Source organism: Rhinopithecus roxellana, chromosome 9 (genome assembly GCF_007565055.1).
Source record: "Rhinopithecus roxellana isolate Shanxi Qingling chromosome 9, ASM756505v1, whole genome shotgun sequence".
NCBI classification, from domain to species: domain Eukaryota; kingdom Metazoa; phylum Chordata; class Mammalia; order Primates; family Cercopithecidae; genus Rhinopithecus; species Rhinopithecus roxellana.
In genome coordinates this window covers 86,554,429-86,572,992 of record NC_044557.1, presented here as the reverse complement: position 1 = coordinate 86,572,992, position 18,564 = coordinate 86,554,429, and the positions used below count along the sequence as shown (strand labels likewise).

At 50.0% G+C, this 18,564-nt stretch overlaps 1 protein-coding gene across 1 annotated transcript in view; it reads right to left on the bottom strand.

Annotated features, from left to right (window-relative positions):
- KCNK9 (potassium two pore domain channel subfamily K member 9) overlaps positions 1-17,887 on the bottom strand; it is a 104,701-nt gene extending 86,814 nt beyond the window's left edge. Inside the window, exon 1 of the mRNA XM_010354090.2 lies at positions 17,483-17,887. Coding sequence (XP_010352392.1) covers positions 17,483-17,765 — 283 coding nt within the window. The 5' untranslated portion in view covers positions 17,766-17,887. The remainder of the gene's footprint in view (positions 1-17,482) is intronic.
- Between the last annotated feature and the right edge of the window lie 677 nt (positions 17,888-18,564).

Here is an 18,564-nt window from a genome sequence, read left to right as displayed (position 1 = left end):
CTGCCAGGAAGAAATAACAACAAACATAAACCTTTATGCATCCAACCACATAGCTTCAAAAAACATAAAACTAAAATTGTCAGAAATACAAGGAGAAACCGACAAGATACAGTGACCAAGCACTGGTAGAGATACTAAGGGATCTCCCTCAGAAATTAAGTAGACCGAATAATAATTATAGTCAGGTTATAAAGCAAGAGATACACATCAAAACGCCTATAGAGTGAGGCACCTAAAGCAAATGAGTGAGATGACCTGATATGATGATGCTAGGGACTATGGTGAACTAGACAGAGCACATGCTCCATTTAAGGCATAAAAGTTAATAAAATAATGATAATTTAAACACTCTATGTGCTAAACCCAACATGTGTGCAAGCTGATTTAGCCAGGAATCACCAGTTTTCAGACTTTGAAAAGGATTTGACTAACATAACAAATATGTTTGATTTAATAGGTTTGTGTAGAACTTTATACACAAAAAAGTAATAAATGTTCTTTTCAAATGTTCATGGAACTCAACAAAAATTAATCATTGCACTACAAAGAAAAAGTCCTGTAAATTTTAAAATACAGAAATTATGCATTATAAATATGCCTTACAGATAGTGAACACTTGAAAGACATTAGCTATTTTATTTTTATTTATTTATTTATTTTTTATTATCATACTTTTAAGTTCTAGGGTACATGTGCACAATGTGCAGTTTTGTTACATAGGTATACATGTGCCGTGTTAGTTTGCCGCACCCATCAACTTGTCATTTACAGTAGGTATTTCTCCTAACGCTATGCCTCCACCAGCCCCCAACCCCTCAACAGGCCCCAGTTTATAATGTTCCCCTCCCTGTGTCCACATGTTCTCATTGTTCAACTCCCACTTATGAGTGAGAACATGCGGTGTTTGGTTTTCTGTCCTTGTGATAGTTTGCTGAGAATTATGGCTTCCAGCTTCATCCAGGTCCCTGCAAAGGACATAAACTCATCCTTTTTTATGGCTGCATAGTATTCCATGGTGTATATGTGCCACATTTTCTTTATCTCGTCTATCACTGATGGACATTTGGGTTGGTTCCAAGTCTTTGCCATTGTGAATAGTGCCACAATAAACATACATGTGCATGTGTCTTTATAGTAGCATGATTTATAATCCTTTGGATATATACCCAGTAATGGGATTGCTGGGTCAAATGGTATTTCTAGTTCTAGATCCTTGAGGAATCGCCATACTGTCTTCTACAATGGTTGAACTAATTTACACTCCCACCAACAGTGTAAAAGCGTTCCTGTTTCTCCACATCCCCTCCAGCATCTGCTGTTTCCTGACTTTTTAATGATCGCCATTCTAACTGGTGTGAGATGGTATCTCATTGTGGTTTTGATTTGCATTTCTCTGATGACCAGTGTTGATAAGAAAACTGGCTAGACATGTGTAGCAAGCTGAAACTGGATCCCTTCCTTACACTGTATACAAAAATTAACTCAAGATGGATTAAAGACTTAAATGTAAGACCAAACACCATAAAAACCCTAGAAGAAAACCTAGGCAATACCATTCAGGACATAGGCATGGGCAAAGACTTCATGACTAAAACACCAAAAGCAATGGCAACACAAGCCAAAATAGACAAATGGGATCTAACTAAACTAAAGAGTTTCTGCACAGCAAAAGAAGCTATCATCGGATCGAACAGGCAACCTACAGAATGGGAGAAAATTTTTACAATCTATCCATCTGACAAAGGGCTAATATCCAGAATCTACAAAGAACTTAAACATATTTACAAGAGAAAAACAACCCCATCAAAAAGTGGGCAAAGGATATGAACAGACACTTCTCAAAAGAAGACATTTATGCAGCCAACAGATATATGAAAAAATGCACATTAGCTATTTTAAATGTGCAAAATACAAGAACTAACTTAATCTTCTCAACAACCTTGAGGTCTATTATTGTCGTTGTTATCATCCTCATTTCATAGATTGCAAAAGCCAAGGCACAGAGGGGCTGAAATGCATGTCCATGTAATTACATTACAATTAGTAAATGACCAAGACAGAATAATACACAAGCAGTCTGGCTCCAAAATTTGTTCTCCTACCTAATCATTTTGCTAAAAAATGTGTGTGTGTATGCATGTGTGTTTTGTGTATAACTTTAAAACACACACTTCAAATAACCCTTGGATTAAAGAAAAAAAAACTCATTGCAAATTATTTACAAACAAATGATAATGAGAGGCCTATGGAATGCAGCCAAAGGTGCACACAGAGGAAAACATATAGCTTTTAGTGAATTTATTTGTAAAACGAGAAAGCCTAGTGACTATCAGTGCACGAAGGGAGGAAAAAAATAAATAAACCTAAAGAATGCAAATTAAGTGTGTAATAACAATAAAAGCAAAAAATCAATAAAATGGATAACCTCCTATAATAAAACCAAGAGCTCGTTCTTTTAAAAGATTAATAAATGTTGACAACTAATTCCAAATATTTTCAAAGAACATAAGAGCCAAAGAAAACACATGTGCATGCCAGAGCCTACAACAGAGCCAAGTATTTCATCCTCTTCTATGCAGCAACCTGCTGCTGGTTGTCACCTCTTAGATATGGGGCTAAGGGGCTGGACCATGACAGGAAGCTTCTACTTCTGTGCTATGTTTGTTTGGTTTTTCTGAAGTTTTCACTATGTAGATTTTCATACATAGCATATATAAATATATATATACACACATACACACACACACACACCGAAGTAGAGAAAAATATAACCCCCAGATATGAATGCTTAAGCTTCAGCAATTAACAACTCAAGGCCAATCTTATTTTATCTAAACCCCCATCCACTTCCCCGTGTGATTCAGGTTATTTTAAAGCAAATCCCAGACATTTCATTTATACATGCATCATTATCTCTTAAAGATAAGTACTCATTTATTATATATAGTCATAATAATAACCACACCAAAAACCTAACATTAATGTGTTTGTATGTTTAAATTACAGAGGTATTATATGTTACCAGTTTTTAAATCCAGTTAAGAAAAAGTTTAAAAGCACAGTAGACTTCATAGAACTCAAAACATGCTAAAGGAGATAGGATCACCCATACCCTACAAATAAGGATGCTGAGGATGAGAGAAAAAAAATGGTTTACTTGCTGTACCCTAGCTAATAAAAGGTAGATGAGGGATTTGAACTCAGGTCCCTCCATGACTGCCTTAATCTATTCTTACACTGCTATAAAGAAATACCTGAGACTGGGTAATTTAAAGAAAACAGGTTTAATTTACTCACAGTTCCACATGGCTGGAGAGGCCTCAGAAAACTTACAATCGTGGTGGAAAGGGAAGCAGACACCTTCTTCACAAGGTGGCAGAAAAGAGTGAGTGCAAGAATGAGGAAGTGCCACACTGTAAAACCATCAGCTCTAGTGAGAATTCCTTCACTATCATGAGAACAGCTTGGGACTGCTCCATGATACGATCACTTCCCTCCCTTGACACATGGGGATTACAATTTGAGATGAAATTTGGGTGGGGACACAGAGCCAAACCATATCAATGACTGATCCTGGGTTGGGTCCACTCCACCATGGTAGGCTTTCAGCCTAGCAGATGGTCAGATTTTGATAAGTAACAATAGATTAATTAACATGTTTGGACAACAAAGTCTTCTTGACCATAGTAAGATAAACTCAGATTCATACATGGGATTTGGCAGAAAAGCAACATGTGCTGAGTGACTTCTATGTGATGGGCCCTGAACTAGGTGCTTTCATCTCCCTGATCTCGCTTAATCCTCACAGCAGTCCTAGGAGGTTACTGTGGGCTGAATCATGTTGCCTCACCCCAAATTCATATGTTGAAATCCTAACCCCGAGGACCTCTGGATGTAACTGCTTTTGGAAAAACTAAGGTAAAATGAGGCCCTTCGTGTGAGCCCTAATCCAATCTGATTGGTGTCCTTATAAGGAGAGGAGATTAGGACCACAGACATGCACAGAGGGATGGCTGTATGAAGACACAGGGAGATGATCATCCACAAGCCAAAAAGAAAGGTTTCAGAAGAAATCAACCTGCTGACACCTTGATCTGGGACTTTAGGCCTGAAGAACTGTGAGAAAAAAATATTTGCTGCTGCTTAAGTCAACCTGTCTTACTTTGTAATGGCAGCCCCAGTACACTGAAACTAATACAAAGGTAGACTGTGGACTGTCTGTTTTACAGACGAGAAAACAGCACATCATCTGAGAGTTATGCAATGGGCAGGATTTGAACCCACTTGGAAACCAAAGCTATGCCCTCCACTACACCAGGAAGGAAATCATGGTGACGAGTGGATGGCAGGAGGGACTTGGCAAGAGGCATGGTCAGACAGCAGGCTGAGACACTGTACCATTACTTTGGGCTCATTGTGGGCAGGATGTATTTCCCACCTTTTGACTTTGGCCTTGGTCACATGACTTGCTCTGGCCAATGGTATATGGGAGAAGTGACATCATCACAGCAGTGTCTTGGCATAAAAGTCATCACTTGCTTTTGCTTCTCTCCTGTGCTTTTGCCACCATTGAGTGAAAAACATGCAATGACTTGAAGCAGAGCTTCCCCCATCAGCCTGCAGACCAGTAGTGGGTAAAAGTTGCCTAGCTGAGCCTCAGACTGTGAACAGTAATAGATGGTGGTTGTTTTCAGCCTCTGTGTTTGTGGATGATTTGTTACACATCACTAGCTAACTGATGCAGGTGAAAAGACCCTGTATGTAACAACATAGGCCAGACTCTGAAGTCAGACTTCCTAGGCATAACTCCTTTCTGCCACTTATTAGCTACATGACCCTAGGCAAGTTGCTTAGTCTTTCTGATCTTCTAGGTCCTCATCTATAAAATGGGGATACATGAAAATATCTATCTTATTGGGTTGTTGAGAGAATGGAATTAATTGAGACAGTGGCTGTAAAAAAAAACAGAATCCCATGGGCGTGCCATAAACAATAACTCTTTGGTTGTGGTAAGAGAATTGAGGTCACACTTATCCTGGGGAGCTCTGGTCAGGAGAACTAAGACAAACCAATGAGAGTCATTTTGACCTTTTATTTTAAAACTGTTGCCACATCTGCCTTTCCCTATGAGTGAGGCAGTGAACTCCCTATCACTGGAAGGTTCAGTGATGCTGCCATCCTGAGAGGGTGGGACCAGATAACTCCTCAGTTATCTTGACTGTCAGGTGATAATCACTGAGGCTGATCCTTCCTGTATCCCAGCTCTTAATTCCAGGCAGAGGGACAGTGTCTGGGACCACACCCTGGACAGACTGTGGGTGTAATGGAGACCACATCAAGCTTGAGAACAGATTTGGGTTCAAGTCCTAAGCTCCACTTCATGACCTTGGGCAAGTCACCAGATCTCTCAGAGTCTCATCAGTGTAACCAGGTAACCACTGACCCTATTTCATAGTCTTGTTAATGGATGAAAGATAGTTGTGGATGGGAACCTGTCTTGTAAACTAGATCACACCCAGGTCAAGCAATTATCCATAGTGACATCATTCCTGGCATAGTGATGAAAAGGCATCCACCTCTGAAATTCTTCCACCAGCCCAGGGTGGGCATATGTGGCAAACCCACTACCACTGCCTGACCCATACCCATGTCAGATATGACTAATCAATCACAGATGGCACCCTTCCCCACTGAGACTGCTTCTTGGTACAATGTTCCAGTGACCAGAGCCAGTCAGCTGGGCCAGACTGACAAGGCAAACTGTTCCCATCCCTGGAGCTGAACTGGGTCTACAGGCTCCCTTCTCCTCCCCCTCCTCATTTCATGTGTCCACAAGTGCACTGCAGATCCCCCTGGACTGGCTGTGTCTGGGGTGAGCAAGGATTTCACTGTGGATACCAGCTTTCCAACTCCACATGAGCTTGTCCCAGCTGCCTTTCCAAGGCCACCTGAAGACCGCTAGGAAAACATTCTGAAATAGTAAGAACATCAAAAACTTTTTCGACATTGCCGAGGGCTGCTGAAGTTGCAGTGAAGCTAGAAACCCACCCCTGCTTGTACAGCTGTTGATGGGAACAACATAGTAACACAACTGAGTGCTGTGCCCTCTGATATGCTGATCCCACTACAGCCAGCAAACCCTTAAAGGAGGACCTCATGGAATCCACACACACAGAGATGTCCAACAAAGCATTATCAATAGTTAGCCTAAAAAAAGAAAAAATACATTAAATCATTACAAATAGAGGCATGGTTCAATAGTTAAGTGTCCATTCATTCAGTGGATATATAGCCATTAAAATCATTTCCCTTCACTCTGTGGAAACTCAAGGTAATGTGTGATGTAAACTTACAGAGAAAAGGGGCTCTGAAGTGCTGTGCATATCACCACAGACCCCTTGGGTATCTCCCAACACCTGACTCCACCCCCTCCTCACCAGCTGCACCCCAGCTTGCTTTGAGAAGCAGAATGCCCCATTTTCCAGGTTCTCTTGCAGCTAGAGTTGGTCATAAGACATAGTCCTGGCTGATGAGATATAAGTAAAAGCCGTTGGGTGGGTCGTCCAGGAAGGTTCTTTAGAAAGAAGCAGGCTCAGCTGGCGCATGCCTTTGACTTGTGTTCTTCCTCTTCTTCCTGCCAGGAGGGATGCTGGAGAGGATGCTGGAGGTGGAGCAGCCACCATGGAACCATGAGACACCAGCCAGAGGACAAAAGCCAAGCTAAGATGACTGAGCAGAAAGCTGGAAAGAACCTGATCTCTCAAGGCATTGTGGAGCCACCTGTCAGCCTGTCTGCTTGCCCCACACTTTGCAACCAAGAAAGAGAAAACAGCTGTTTGCTCAAGTCCTTGTTACCTGGGTTTTCTGCTAGAGGTACCTGAACACGATCTCTACATGATCCACTCTAATGAAATGACAAAGTCAGCAAGCACATTTGGGGAATGACAAGAAGGTGAACATGGAATGCTGAAGCCATTCTTGCATGTGATCACGGGGGTCGCAGGAGAGTCATGGGGAATTTCCTCCTTTTCATGAAACACTCTGCCGTGGCTTGCCAACCTTCCCTTTCCCATAGTATGAAAGTTATTTGGGGAATCAACACACACTGGCTTCCCCCTCCCTAGTGTTTGGATACCTATGGCCTGAACATTGTCCCAAATAGACACCAGACCAATTTCCCCAACTGCAAGAGCTCCTCAGCACTTGGGTGCTGTCAAAGAAGTTATCTCCAGGAAACTGCACAGGGAGAGCCTCTCATCAAGGCCAGACTCACTGGGGAACCTTCTCCCAGGCCCCACGGCATCCCTGTGCTGGGCCCTTCCCTGCGGCCCAAGTAAGCTCAGCCTAGGCCCACCCAGCATCAGCAGCAATCAGTTCCCACCCAAGTCTGACTGAATGCCCACACCCTGGCACCCATGAGTGGCCTGGCACTGCCTGTTTCCAGACCACATGGGGCGATGCACCCAAGCTGCCCTGATACAAAATGCTGCCTAGAGCTTCTGCTTCAGATGTGGAAACCAAGTGTTCCCCCCACAGTTCTCAATATCACACAGCTCACCCTGCCCACCTGAGCAGACCACCCCAGCCCCACCTGAGCAGCTCACCCTGCCCACCTGAGCAGACCACCCCAGCCCCACCTGAGCAGCTCACCCTGCCCACCTGAGAGGCTCACCCCAGGCCCACCTGAGAGATTTACCCCAACCTCACCTGAGTTTTCACCCCAGCCCCACCTGACAAGCTCATCCCAGATGTATGCCTGCCTTCCACACCTCTGACAAACACCACAGGTGGACTGTGTGCCCGTCAGCCACGGGTAAAGGCCTCTCACCTTCCTGAGTGGGCTGTACCTCACATGTCTGACAGGGCCAGTGACAGCCAATGTCCATTTCACAAGTAGGCATCTCTTCCTGCCAGATGCCCCGCAGACTCACAGAGGCCTGGCACCAGCAGGTGGCCTTGGGGACCAAGATCACACATCTAAGCCTCAGGAGTGAGAAGCTCCCCCACTCAGCAGGATGGATCCCTAACCTGTCGTCTTCCATTAAAAGTAACAGCTTTAGTTCAAAAGGCTGCAGCCTGTCCTGCACCTGCCCAGTGGTCCTGAGGCACAACCAAGCAGAAAGATGTCACCCTAAACTGCTCAGCTCTCAGCTGCTCCTGCTCTCGGGGAGCCAGGAGTACAAGGCAGTGTCCAGCCAGCCTTCCCCGAGCACCTGCTGTGGGCCTGGCCAGGTGCAGGGGAGCCTGAGACCAGCAGCCCCTGGGGAATCCGGATGTCTACTCAGGAGACTGAGGCACAGTGGGCTGGGGAACAAAGAAACAAATCCTTTGCTCAAGAGGATAAAGGACAATTGGGGAAAAGAGGAAGGCGGAGCCAGACTCAGGGCAGAAGTTGTGGTCACAGGGCCTGGGCGGGGCTGGATGATGAAAAGGGCTGCGAGCTAAAGACCTGGGTCTGACTCTGCAGGGGACAGGGAGCTGCTGGGGTCTGGGGCAGGGGGAAGATGGCAGCCATGGGCTTTTAAAGGTCATTGCAGTGGTGGAGTGGAAGGTGATGTCCCAGGAAGCCATAGTATCCCAACAGAACTGAGTTGGGGAAATCTTACTCCTTGAACGAGCCAGGGCTTGTATTCCAGTCCATACCAATCCAACACAGAGACACCTTGAATGCAGCCTGTGGCTCCCAAAGCCCCCGGCTTGACACCATCCCAGCCCCCGTCCACTGGATGGTAGCAGCATTTCCATCTCTGAGGAGCATTTCTCAGTCAGAGGGGGCCTCAGGTGGCCCCTTGCCAGGACTGGGGCCATGAGATTAGGATCAGGGGTTTGACAGCAGCAGAAAGGGGGTGGTGGGGAAGTGGTGAGGGGAAGCTGAAAGTGAATTTGCCGAGAGTGGACAGAGCACAACCAGACCCGGGTGACTGTCCCCTAATGAGTGTGCCCAAATGACCACCGTCACAACAAAGCTGCCACTTGCCAGCTCCTGGGTGGAGGAGGCGAGGAAACCTTTCAGATACATTTCCTCCCATCCTTACAAGGACAAAAATTCTGAGCTCTCAGTCCCCATTTCATAGATGAGGGAGCCCAGGCTTAAGGAGTGTGCCTCAGATTGGGCCTCTGGGATGGGGCACAAGCCAGATGTGAGCCACCCTGCAAGGCACTGGCACCCCAGGCCTGCCTGCTTCCCAGCTGTGTGCCTTCATAAGAGAGGCCACAGAGGAGTCCCTGAAATCCTGCCCAGGCAACAGGTGGCATCATGGCCCATTCACTGGATGGCTGACCAGGGGTAGGGTAGGGACCTGCCCCCCAGTCTCCAGATGCCTGGCCCAGCATCCCTGACACCAACATTCCACCCACCACCTGCCACCCCAAGCTCCAGCCCACCCCCCTCTACTCCGGCCCCCTCCCTCCACCCCGTTGCCACCTACTGGTCCCTCCCAGGGCTCAAGTTGTGATAAGGATGAGGACAACTCAGGGCAGGTCCACCCCACTCACCTAGTACCACCTTTGAGCAGCCACTCCCTGGCCAGGCTCTTCCACCACTCAGGGCTAGTTGACTCCAAGACCCCATGCAAGGGCATGGTTGGGCTGAGGCCAGCAAACTGTGAGCTGGAGGGACTTTCAGGCCCCGAGGTTGACATCCGCCCACGGTGTCCCGACAAGCCAGGACAACACACTCACAGATGCGCCTGAATTTTCTCATCTTGCCCGCCATGAATTTTTCCACCAACCATCTCTTCCTTTCTTGGTCCCTAGCACATAATTCTGCTTTGTGCTGAGGTGTCAATGGCAGGGTTTGTATTCAGGACCATACCAATGCAAGACAGGGACACTTTTGCTTAGTAGCACAAAATGGAAGTACATGTGCTCAAAACAAGTTAATGCAGGAAGGGGCTACCCAGAAAAGCTAGTATACCAACTGAGGACATTAACAGAAGTATATTGTGTAGACAAGAGGAGATGATGGTCAGTGCTCCCTGAATGCTCAGACTGGACTGGGAAAGCACACACAGGCTAAAATTGCTCAGAGGAGAGGAACTGGCTACAAATGGCATTATTGGAAGAAACCCGGGAGCCCAGGGCTATCCCCAAATCCCTACAGGCTGTGACAGAACAGGAGGGAGGCCAAGCTCCACTCAGCCCTCCCTTCGGAGGATCATAAGCTACACAGTGAGTGCCCTGACCTAAAAAGGGAGAGCTTTCTACAGGTGGAGGTTCCCAGGTGGGGATGGGAAGAAAAAGAGACCCTCAAGACAAAATCCCTTGAGGAAAGGGACCCCAGACTCCAGGCTCCTTCAGGCTGGCCATGGCAGGGTGCTCCACCTGGAGGTGGGAAGGACCCTCCTCCAATTCTCGGGTCCCAGAATTCCTCTGCCTGGGGGGCTCTCTCAAGAATGCCCACTGCCTTTCCTTTATCAGCCCAACCTACTTGGGCTGGTTGCCTCCTAGTTCCTGGGGCTCTGCTGAGAATAAGCATTGTATCTCTTTCTCCATGTTTCCCTCATCCTCTGGGTGGCTGGTGTACACACAGCCCGGAGCTGCTTGCTGCAGTCTGAGTCAGAGGGGCCAACCCTCTGGGACCAGCTCCCTGGGCCACTGTAGCATGCCGTCCCCACTCCAGGCTCAGCTTCGCATCTGTGGGCTAAAATCCCTCTCATTTTCCAGGTTTAAGCCCCCCATGTTCCAGTTTCTAAATGTATATCCGCTGGTTCCTCCTCGGGTGACCACTATAGAGACAAGCAGCCCCTTGAAGAGAAGCCACCCCAACCCACATGCACACACTGCTCCTCACCAGATCAGAACCCCACAAGAGATCATCTCAACATTCATCTAAACACATCCACCACCACTTCATTATGTGTTACATAATGAGCTCTTTACCACTGGAGGCATTCAAGATGACTAGTGTGGGGGGTTCTGGGGTGCTAATAATGTTTTGTCTCTTGTTCAGAGTGCTGGTTACATGGACAAGATTTCCTTATGAGAATTCACTGAGCAATACATTTGCGAAATGTGCACTTTTCTATAAGAATGTTATACTTAAATAAAAATGCTTAAAAATCACAAGTAATTGGGATTGGCTCACCATTTACAGGAAGGAGATGGGGCTAGAACATCTTGGAGATCCTTCATGGAAGCCACTGAGGCATTAACACTGAGGCTCTAGTCAGGGTACTGTGCCTGCTCACCACTGTGTGCCTCCCACCAGCACAGGGCTCCCACCCAGCACACGGAAAGACAGGGGCAGAAATCCATCCAATAAGCAAGTGAGTTGAGGACCCACTGAGCACACAAAGGAGAGAGGGAAGGAGGGAGGGAAGAAGAGAGGGAATACACAGAAGGATGAATGGGTGGCTAAATAGACGGATGGATGCATGGGTGAGTGAGTGGGTGGATGGGTGGGTGAATAGATGAGTGGATGGATGGATGGATGGATGGATGGATGGATGGATGGATGAGTGGGTAAATGGATATAAATGGGTAAGTGGGTTGGTGGGTGGATGAGTGGATGGATGGATGAGTAGGTGAATGGGTGGATGGATGAAGGAGTGGGTGGGTGGATGAATGGATGGATGGGTGAATAGATGAGTGGATGGATGGATGGATGGATGGATGGATGGATGGATGGATGAGTGAGTAAATGGATATAAATGGGTAAGTGGATTGGTGGGTGGATGAGTGGATGGATGGATGAGTAGGTGAATGGGTGGATGGATGAAGGAGTGGGTGGGTGGATGAATAGATGGATGGATGGATGGATGGATGGATAGACAAGTAGGTGAATGGGTGGATGGATGAAGGAGTGGGTGGTTGGATGGATAGATGGATGGATGGGTAGGTGGGTAGGAGGATGAATGGGTGGAGAGATGGATGGTGGATAGATAGATGGGTGGAGGGATGCATGGTGAATGAATGGATTGATGGATGTGTGGACGGGTAGGGGAACAGATGGATGGTGGATGGATGTGTAGGTGGATGGATAAATAGTGGATGAATGGTAAATGCATGGATGGATAGATGGGTGGGTGGACAGATGGATGGTGGATGGGTGGATGAGTGGGTAGATGGGTATATGGATGGGTGAGTGGGTAGGTGGGTAGATGGGTGAATGGTAGATGGATGGATGGGTAGATGAATGGTGGATGGATAGATGGATGGTGGGTAGAGGAATGGTGGATGGGTGAGTGGACAGGTGAATGGATGGATGGATGGATGGATGGATGGATGGATGGATGGATAAATGGGTGGATGGGAGGATGGATGGGGATAGATGGATGGATGTGTAGATGGGTGGACTGATGGGTGGCAGATGTATGGTAGATAGCTGGGTGGGTGGGTGGATGGATATGTGAATAAGCAGGTGCATGGAGGACTAAGTGAGTACATTGTGAATGGAGAGATGGAGGTGTGAATAACCACTGCATGGAGGAAGAGGCGTATACTGAGGCCCGTTTCACCTACTACTCTGACCTCCTTACACTCCACTAATGAAAGTGACCCAGGAAAGAGTAGGTGAAGGCAATGGGTATCTCCAACTCCTGGGTCTCACCTGATTCCCACCCCTCCTCAGAGCACCATGCTGGTTGTCTCTGCATACCGAGGTGTCTCTTTGATATACCCCAGAATCAGAAGAAACCCCACTTCTGCCCCATTTCTTTGCCTCATCCATGACATCTATAAGGAGGCAGTGCTTCCTACAGGGCCCAGGGCTAAGTGAGCCCAGGTCTGAGAAGGGTCTGGGGAAGAGGAGCTGCCCACAGCCATCTCCTGGCTCACCAGCGTGGCCAGCTACCCTGCTGGACATTACCAAGGAAGCCCCACTCCTCTGGGTCCACCCCAAGGAGCACTGGCAACCCTTCATCTGGGTCTGCTGGGCAGTTTTACCAAAGGGTAGAGCTAACAAGGGAGAAGGAAAAACATGATGGACTACTCCACGAGCCCAGCCCTGGCCCCAGGAAAAACACCACGGTTGGAGCCTTCAGTAAGGAGATCCCAACTGCATCACAGAGTTCAAGACCTTCTGCCTTAGTGCATGTGGCCTTATCTGCCTCAGTTTCCTCATCTATAAAGTGAGGGAGGTGAATGCATGCATGTGGAGGCTCCGTGCTCCTCTGGCACCAGCCTGTGGGGTCTGCTTGGGGCTGCTTGTATTCTGCAGCCCTTCCAAGAAGCCCCTCTGGCCCAGGCATTGTCCTGGCCCTGCAGGTGCAGGGGAAAACACACACAGTTAGGGCCTGGAGCGGAAAACATAGTGTTTACTAAAGAAAAAGGCTAGGACTGAGGGAGGCAGTGAGAGCAAAGGCTGGGAAGACTTCTTGGAGGGCAAACACCTGTAAGATGGGTTCAAAGAGCCAACCAAGGAGCACAGCCCCTGCATGTGTTAAGCAGGGTGGCAGGGAACGGGTTCCAGCAGCCACTGGGGTTAGCTGCCCCTGGACTGCACCCTGGACTGCAACCAACTGTTTGGGTTTCCAGCTCCCTCCTCCTTGCTCAAGGCCAGGCCTTATCTTGTCATCTAGACTGTCCGCAGAGCCTCAGAGCTTTGGAGCAGCACCGGCCAGGCAGGGCCAGGTGCTCGCACAGAGTGTGAACCGTGTACCAAACACTACACCAAAAGTGCCAGAAAAAAATGGAAAATGCTGTCTGTTTCACAAAAAGTCTGTTCAAGGTGCCGTTTATGAATGAGAAAAGGAAGCTATCCAAGGCACTCTGTTTCCAGCAGGTACAGGCCTGGGAGCAAGGCACCTCCCGGAGCCCCAGAGCTGTTTCTCAGCCCCCAGCCAGTCAGCTCAATTCCCACAGCAACCACTCCTAGCTTCAGCGGGGCCTGAGGTTCTGGGGAAATACTGCCCCTGATGTACGGCTCCCCTTCCTGCAAACTATAGCAAGAAAAGGAAAAACCCACCTCTCCTTCCCTGCCCAAACCCGATTTTAAATTGTCCTCCACACTCTGCAGATGAGATCTGATTTCTAAGCATGGTTTCTTCTTTTTTAATGATCCTAAAGGTGATAACAGCTCAGGTCACAGATGTTAGATTGGAAAAAGAAGTGTCATGGAGACTCCAACTCTGTTAGATCGTGGGGAGAGGCTAAAGTGCCTACTGTAGGAAGTTCACACGTATGTTCCCGGGGTCCCTTACACAACTGAGCCTTAGCCCCAAGCAGGTCAAATCCAAATAAAACTCCTCCACCCCTGTCCAGACCCTGGCCCAGCACTCCTGACTTCCATCACTTCCACCAACAGGTGGTGGGTCGGGGGTTGGGGGACAGCTCAGACTGAACCCCTAATCAAAAGGAAACTACAGGATACATACGAGGGTCTCCCACGTAAAGGCCTAGCACTTCACAAGTTTAGAACTAAACATAATCTCTGCGGAAATAGCTACAAGTGGCACAGACATCAAAGGACGCAAATGGGGAGGAATGGAAACAGAGCCTGATAAATGATGTAACTGAGTTTACCCTTTGCGGGGCCCAGCTGCACTCCCGTTCTTCCCTGGTTATGACAGTGGTCACCATGCCCTGGGATCCCCGGAGAGCTGGGGCGGGACTCAAGGTAATATCCCTCCAAAGCCTTTTAGGAAGGCGCGGCCACAGATTCAACGCGAAGTGATAATTACATACGTTTTAAAAATCCATTTCACAGAGCAAGCTAATAGCTGCATCTGAGAAGAAGCCTTCATTCGTGGCTGCCCAGCACCAGCGGCTCCCGTCCCAGCCTTGGAGACTTGGACAAAAAGTTAAAGCACGCTCAAGAAATAGCTCAAGGTTAGATTAAAAATCAGAACGCCCATGAAGATTAACCTGACTCATTAATATCACTGCCCAATAGGAGACAAATCCTTGGAGGGCAAGGCTTGGGACCGGGTTTTGTTCTAGGCCTAGGAGCACCTTAATTTGCATTTATATTAAAAAAAGAAAATAAGAGAATTAACTGGAAAGGTGCTTTGTTTCCTGTAAATTTGAGCTCTTCTGCTAAACAGCTTCGTAGGGCAGAGAGTGGAGGCTGGATCAGGCTTCGTCCAAGAGCACGGATTCCATTCCTACTAAGCGCCAGCCACACTGTGCCTGGCAGCTGCAGCCCACGGAATCTCACTTGGACCTTAAAAGTCAGCCTGTCAGGTAGTTCTTGTGAGACATCCCTTCTACAGGTGGGGAGACTGAGGTCAGGAGTTGGGGAATGACCTTCCTATGGTCTTTACACTACAGAAGAATTCAGATTCCAAGCCAGGTCTGTGGGTTCCAAGTTGAATGTCTTTCTACAACAGGACAGCTATGTTAGTGTTAGAGCTGTGTTTTATTCACACACACACACACACACACACACACACACACACACACAATTTTTTCCCAAACTTTCTTTCCAGAAAATCAGTGGAAAGCCCAAAGAAGAAAGCAAGAAAAATCAGCAAATTCCTCAGATGGCCTCTGGTCCCTTATTCATACAAGTCCCATAGCCCTGAGCGAAGCCGACAGCCTCCATTTAGCTACACTTCCCTTGACAGCGTCTCTTTGGAGTTTTAACTGTGACAGGCATGCACCCAGAGCTACCAATCAGAATCAATCACGGAAACAGACCTCAATAAAAACTTCATCAGTCTCAACAATGTATTTCTTAAGGAAAACTGGCACATTTCAGGGTTTGCTTTTAACACCAATCCTCTCCTCACAATGTTGCAGCTCAACTCTCGGGATCAGCCAAGCATTTTATGTGCCTGTTTTACTACTGGAAGCCAGCATGCTAGCCAATTTCACCTGTCTTCCATCTTCAACCCGAAAGGCATGTTTAAGGGGCTTGGGGCTTTCTCCTCTCCCCAGGGGTGGCCAGTTTCAGAGGCATATTTCTTAGTCTCCAGCTCTCCAGCACACAGGCCCCTGTCCCCCAGAATCACTGCCCTGTGCATCTGCGTGCCACTGCCACAGTTTAAAGCCAGAGATGATGGAAATGACTGGCCCTCTCAGATGCTGGAAACACAGTGTGGGAAGGGAAGGAGTCATCTGTATTTGGGGTGCTGGGCAAAGGGCGTGGGGCAAGCAAGAGCCAAGCTGATTATGTAGATAACAGAAGGACAATTTCCTTCACAAACAGAAAAACCTGCACCAATGAATTAAACATTTAAAACAAGATGACTCTCTAAAAAGTATTTTCAACCAAGAAGGAAAGACAAGCCGTCCTGTGCTGGCGCTTCCTGTTGCATATGGCACTGAGAAATCCTGTTTTTTCAGTATGCAGAGATTTCCAGACAAAGAAAAATATCAAGAGGGAAATTAGAGAAGGAGGTCCAGAGAAGGGAGACAGGAGGAGCCGGGAAGAAGGGAGGGGGGAAGGAAGAGATCCCTGCCCAGGGCACAGGAGTGTCAAGCCCTGAGGGGTACAGGAAACAGACCACCCCCACTAACACACTGGCCTTGGCAGGTCCAAGGAGATGGCCCTAGAGAGGCAGCCTGCCTCACTGGGGCAAGTGAACCACAGAGAAACCACCCTGCCTCCCGCCATGCAGGGTATCCACAGCGTCCACCCAGATGAAGGGACCTGCCCCAGCTCCCACAGGTCTCCAAGTATAACGTCTGGGAGTCCTCCCAGCCCCCAGCCTTAGAGGGGACACTGCCCTCGGGACCCACCAGAAACCCTACTCTGTGAATAGCGCCCTTGGCAGTGGGGCTGGCAGGCATCCCTACAGTTTACCAGCTGGACCCCCTCTCGTGACTGAGGCTCAAGTTCCCTGATTTGTGGGCAATATCTAGACTGGCCTTTCCCACTGTCACAGCCTAGGGAGTGGGCAGGTTCTGCCCTGCTCCCACTCTCCACCTCTACTGAGAGCAATTGAGGGGCTGCCACCCCCACCACAAGCACCAGAGAGCAAACTCTCTCCTCCCAGGGGCCTGGAAAGTCCAAGCTCCAGAACTGGAACTCAGGGAAAAAAAGGACCCGGGGAAGAAAGATGAAATCTGAGTTCAGAGAAGCCTGTAGGGGAGTCCAGGGGTTACGGAGGATCAGTGCCTCCCATGCCTCAGGCGCACTCCCCTGCCACCTGAGTCCCTCTAGGAGCCATGGGTGCCAGGCCAGCCCTCTCCAACTCCCAGAGAGGTAGTAAGTGTAAGGCTCAGAGCCCCGCGCAGCCCAGCCCGCGCCGGGGCGGTGGGTGGGTGGGTGTCTGCTATGGGATTATTCTTAGCGCTCCACTCTCTTCGCAAAAGTGGCGCCTCCGCCCTCCCAGCTCAGGCACACTCGCTCGGGGCTCGCACGCCTGGCCCAGACACCAGCGCGGTGGAGAGCACCGGGTGGGGTCCCCGAAGGGTGAGGCTCGGAGGCGCCGCAGAGGTGGGGGCTCCCTAGAGAGGAGGGGGCGCTGCGGGAAGGCCCCCAAGGGAGGCTGCGTTTAACCCTCGACGCCCTGCACCCAGCCCTGCGCCGCGCGCTCAGCCGCCTCCCCGGACTCCTCCCGGGGCGCAGGAGCCCGGCGGCGCGCCCAGCCCTTACCTATGGTGGTGATGACCGTGATGGCAAAGTAGAAGGAGCCGGCGAATTTCCACTGGACGCCGGCGCGGTGCGGCTCCGACTGCAGGATCACCAGCTCCAGCTGCCGGTAGTCCTCGCTGCTGATGTTGTACTTCCCCTTGATCCGGATCTCCTCGGCTTTGAGTTTCTCCTCCTCGCGCATCTCGTGGTCCGACTCGAGGGCGTCGAACACGGCGGCGCCCACCAGCAGGTAGGTGAAGGTGCAGACGATGAGGGACAGAGTCCGCACGTTCTGCCTCTTCATGGCCGCCAGCAAGGAGCCGGCGCGGGGGGCATGTCCCGCAGGCTCACAGCCGCGCGCGTCCCACTGCAGCGCCCGGCGGCCGCCGCCGCCTCCTCCTCCGCCGCCGCCGCCGCCTCCAAGTTGTAAGCGGCGGCGGCAGCAGCAGCAGCAGCAGCGGGGAGGCGGGGGGCGGGGAGGCTGGGGGGGGCCCCCTCCGCTGGGGCCGCCACAGCCACCGCCACCGCGAGGCGGCTGGCGGGGCAGGGGCGGCGCGGGCCCGGGCTCAGCCGAGAAGGCGGACAGGCACAGGAGGCTGCTCGAGCGCCGGGGCCAGGCGTCCGGGAACCCCGACACCCTGCGCCAGACCCGGCCGAAACAGCCCGCCCCACTGCGCAGGGCCATGCAGGGCGGCCCCGCTGGGTACCGCGCGGGCCTTGCTGCCCTCCGCACCCCGCCCCCCGCTCCCGCGGGAAAAGCAGGGACAGGAACCGGAGCCAGAAAGCGGCCGGAGGGCGGCCGCGGGGCCCGGTACCCCTGTGGGTCCAGCTCGCGGGTGGCGGCGCCCAGCAAGGAGCCTGCAGGTCCGCGCGCCCCGCGGGACCTGCTTCCCCTTTTACCCCTCCTCGCCCCCTCTCGGTGGTGGGGAGGAAAAGTTTGCGAAGTGGCGGTGTCTCTGGAGTCCCCTGCAAGCGGGGAGGGGGCCGAGCAGGTGTAGCGAGCGGGGCAGCCGGCTCCCCAAAGGTCCGCGCGCCCAGCGCCCACCCGGGCGCGCGGGTGCGCAGCAGGGTCCTCGCCGGGCGTCGGCCGGTGCGCGAAGTTT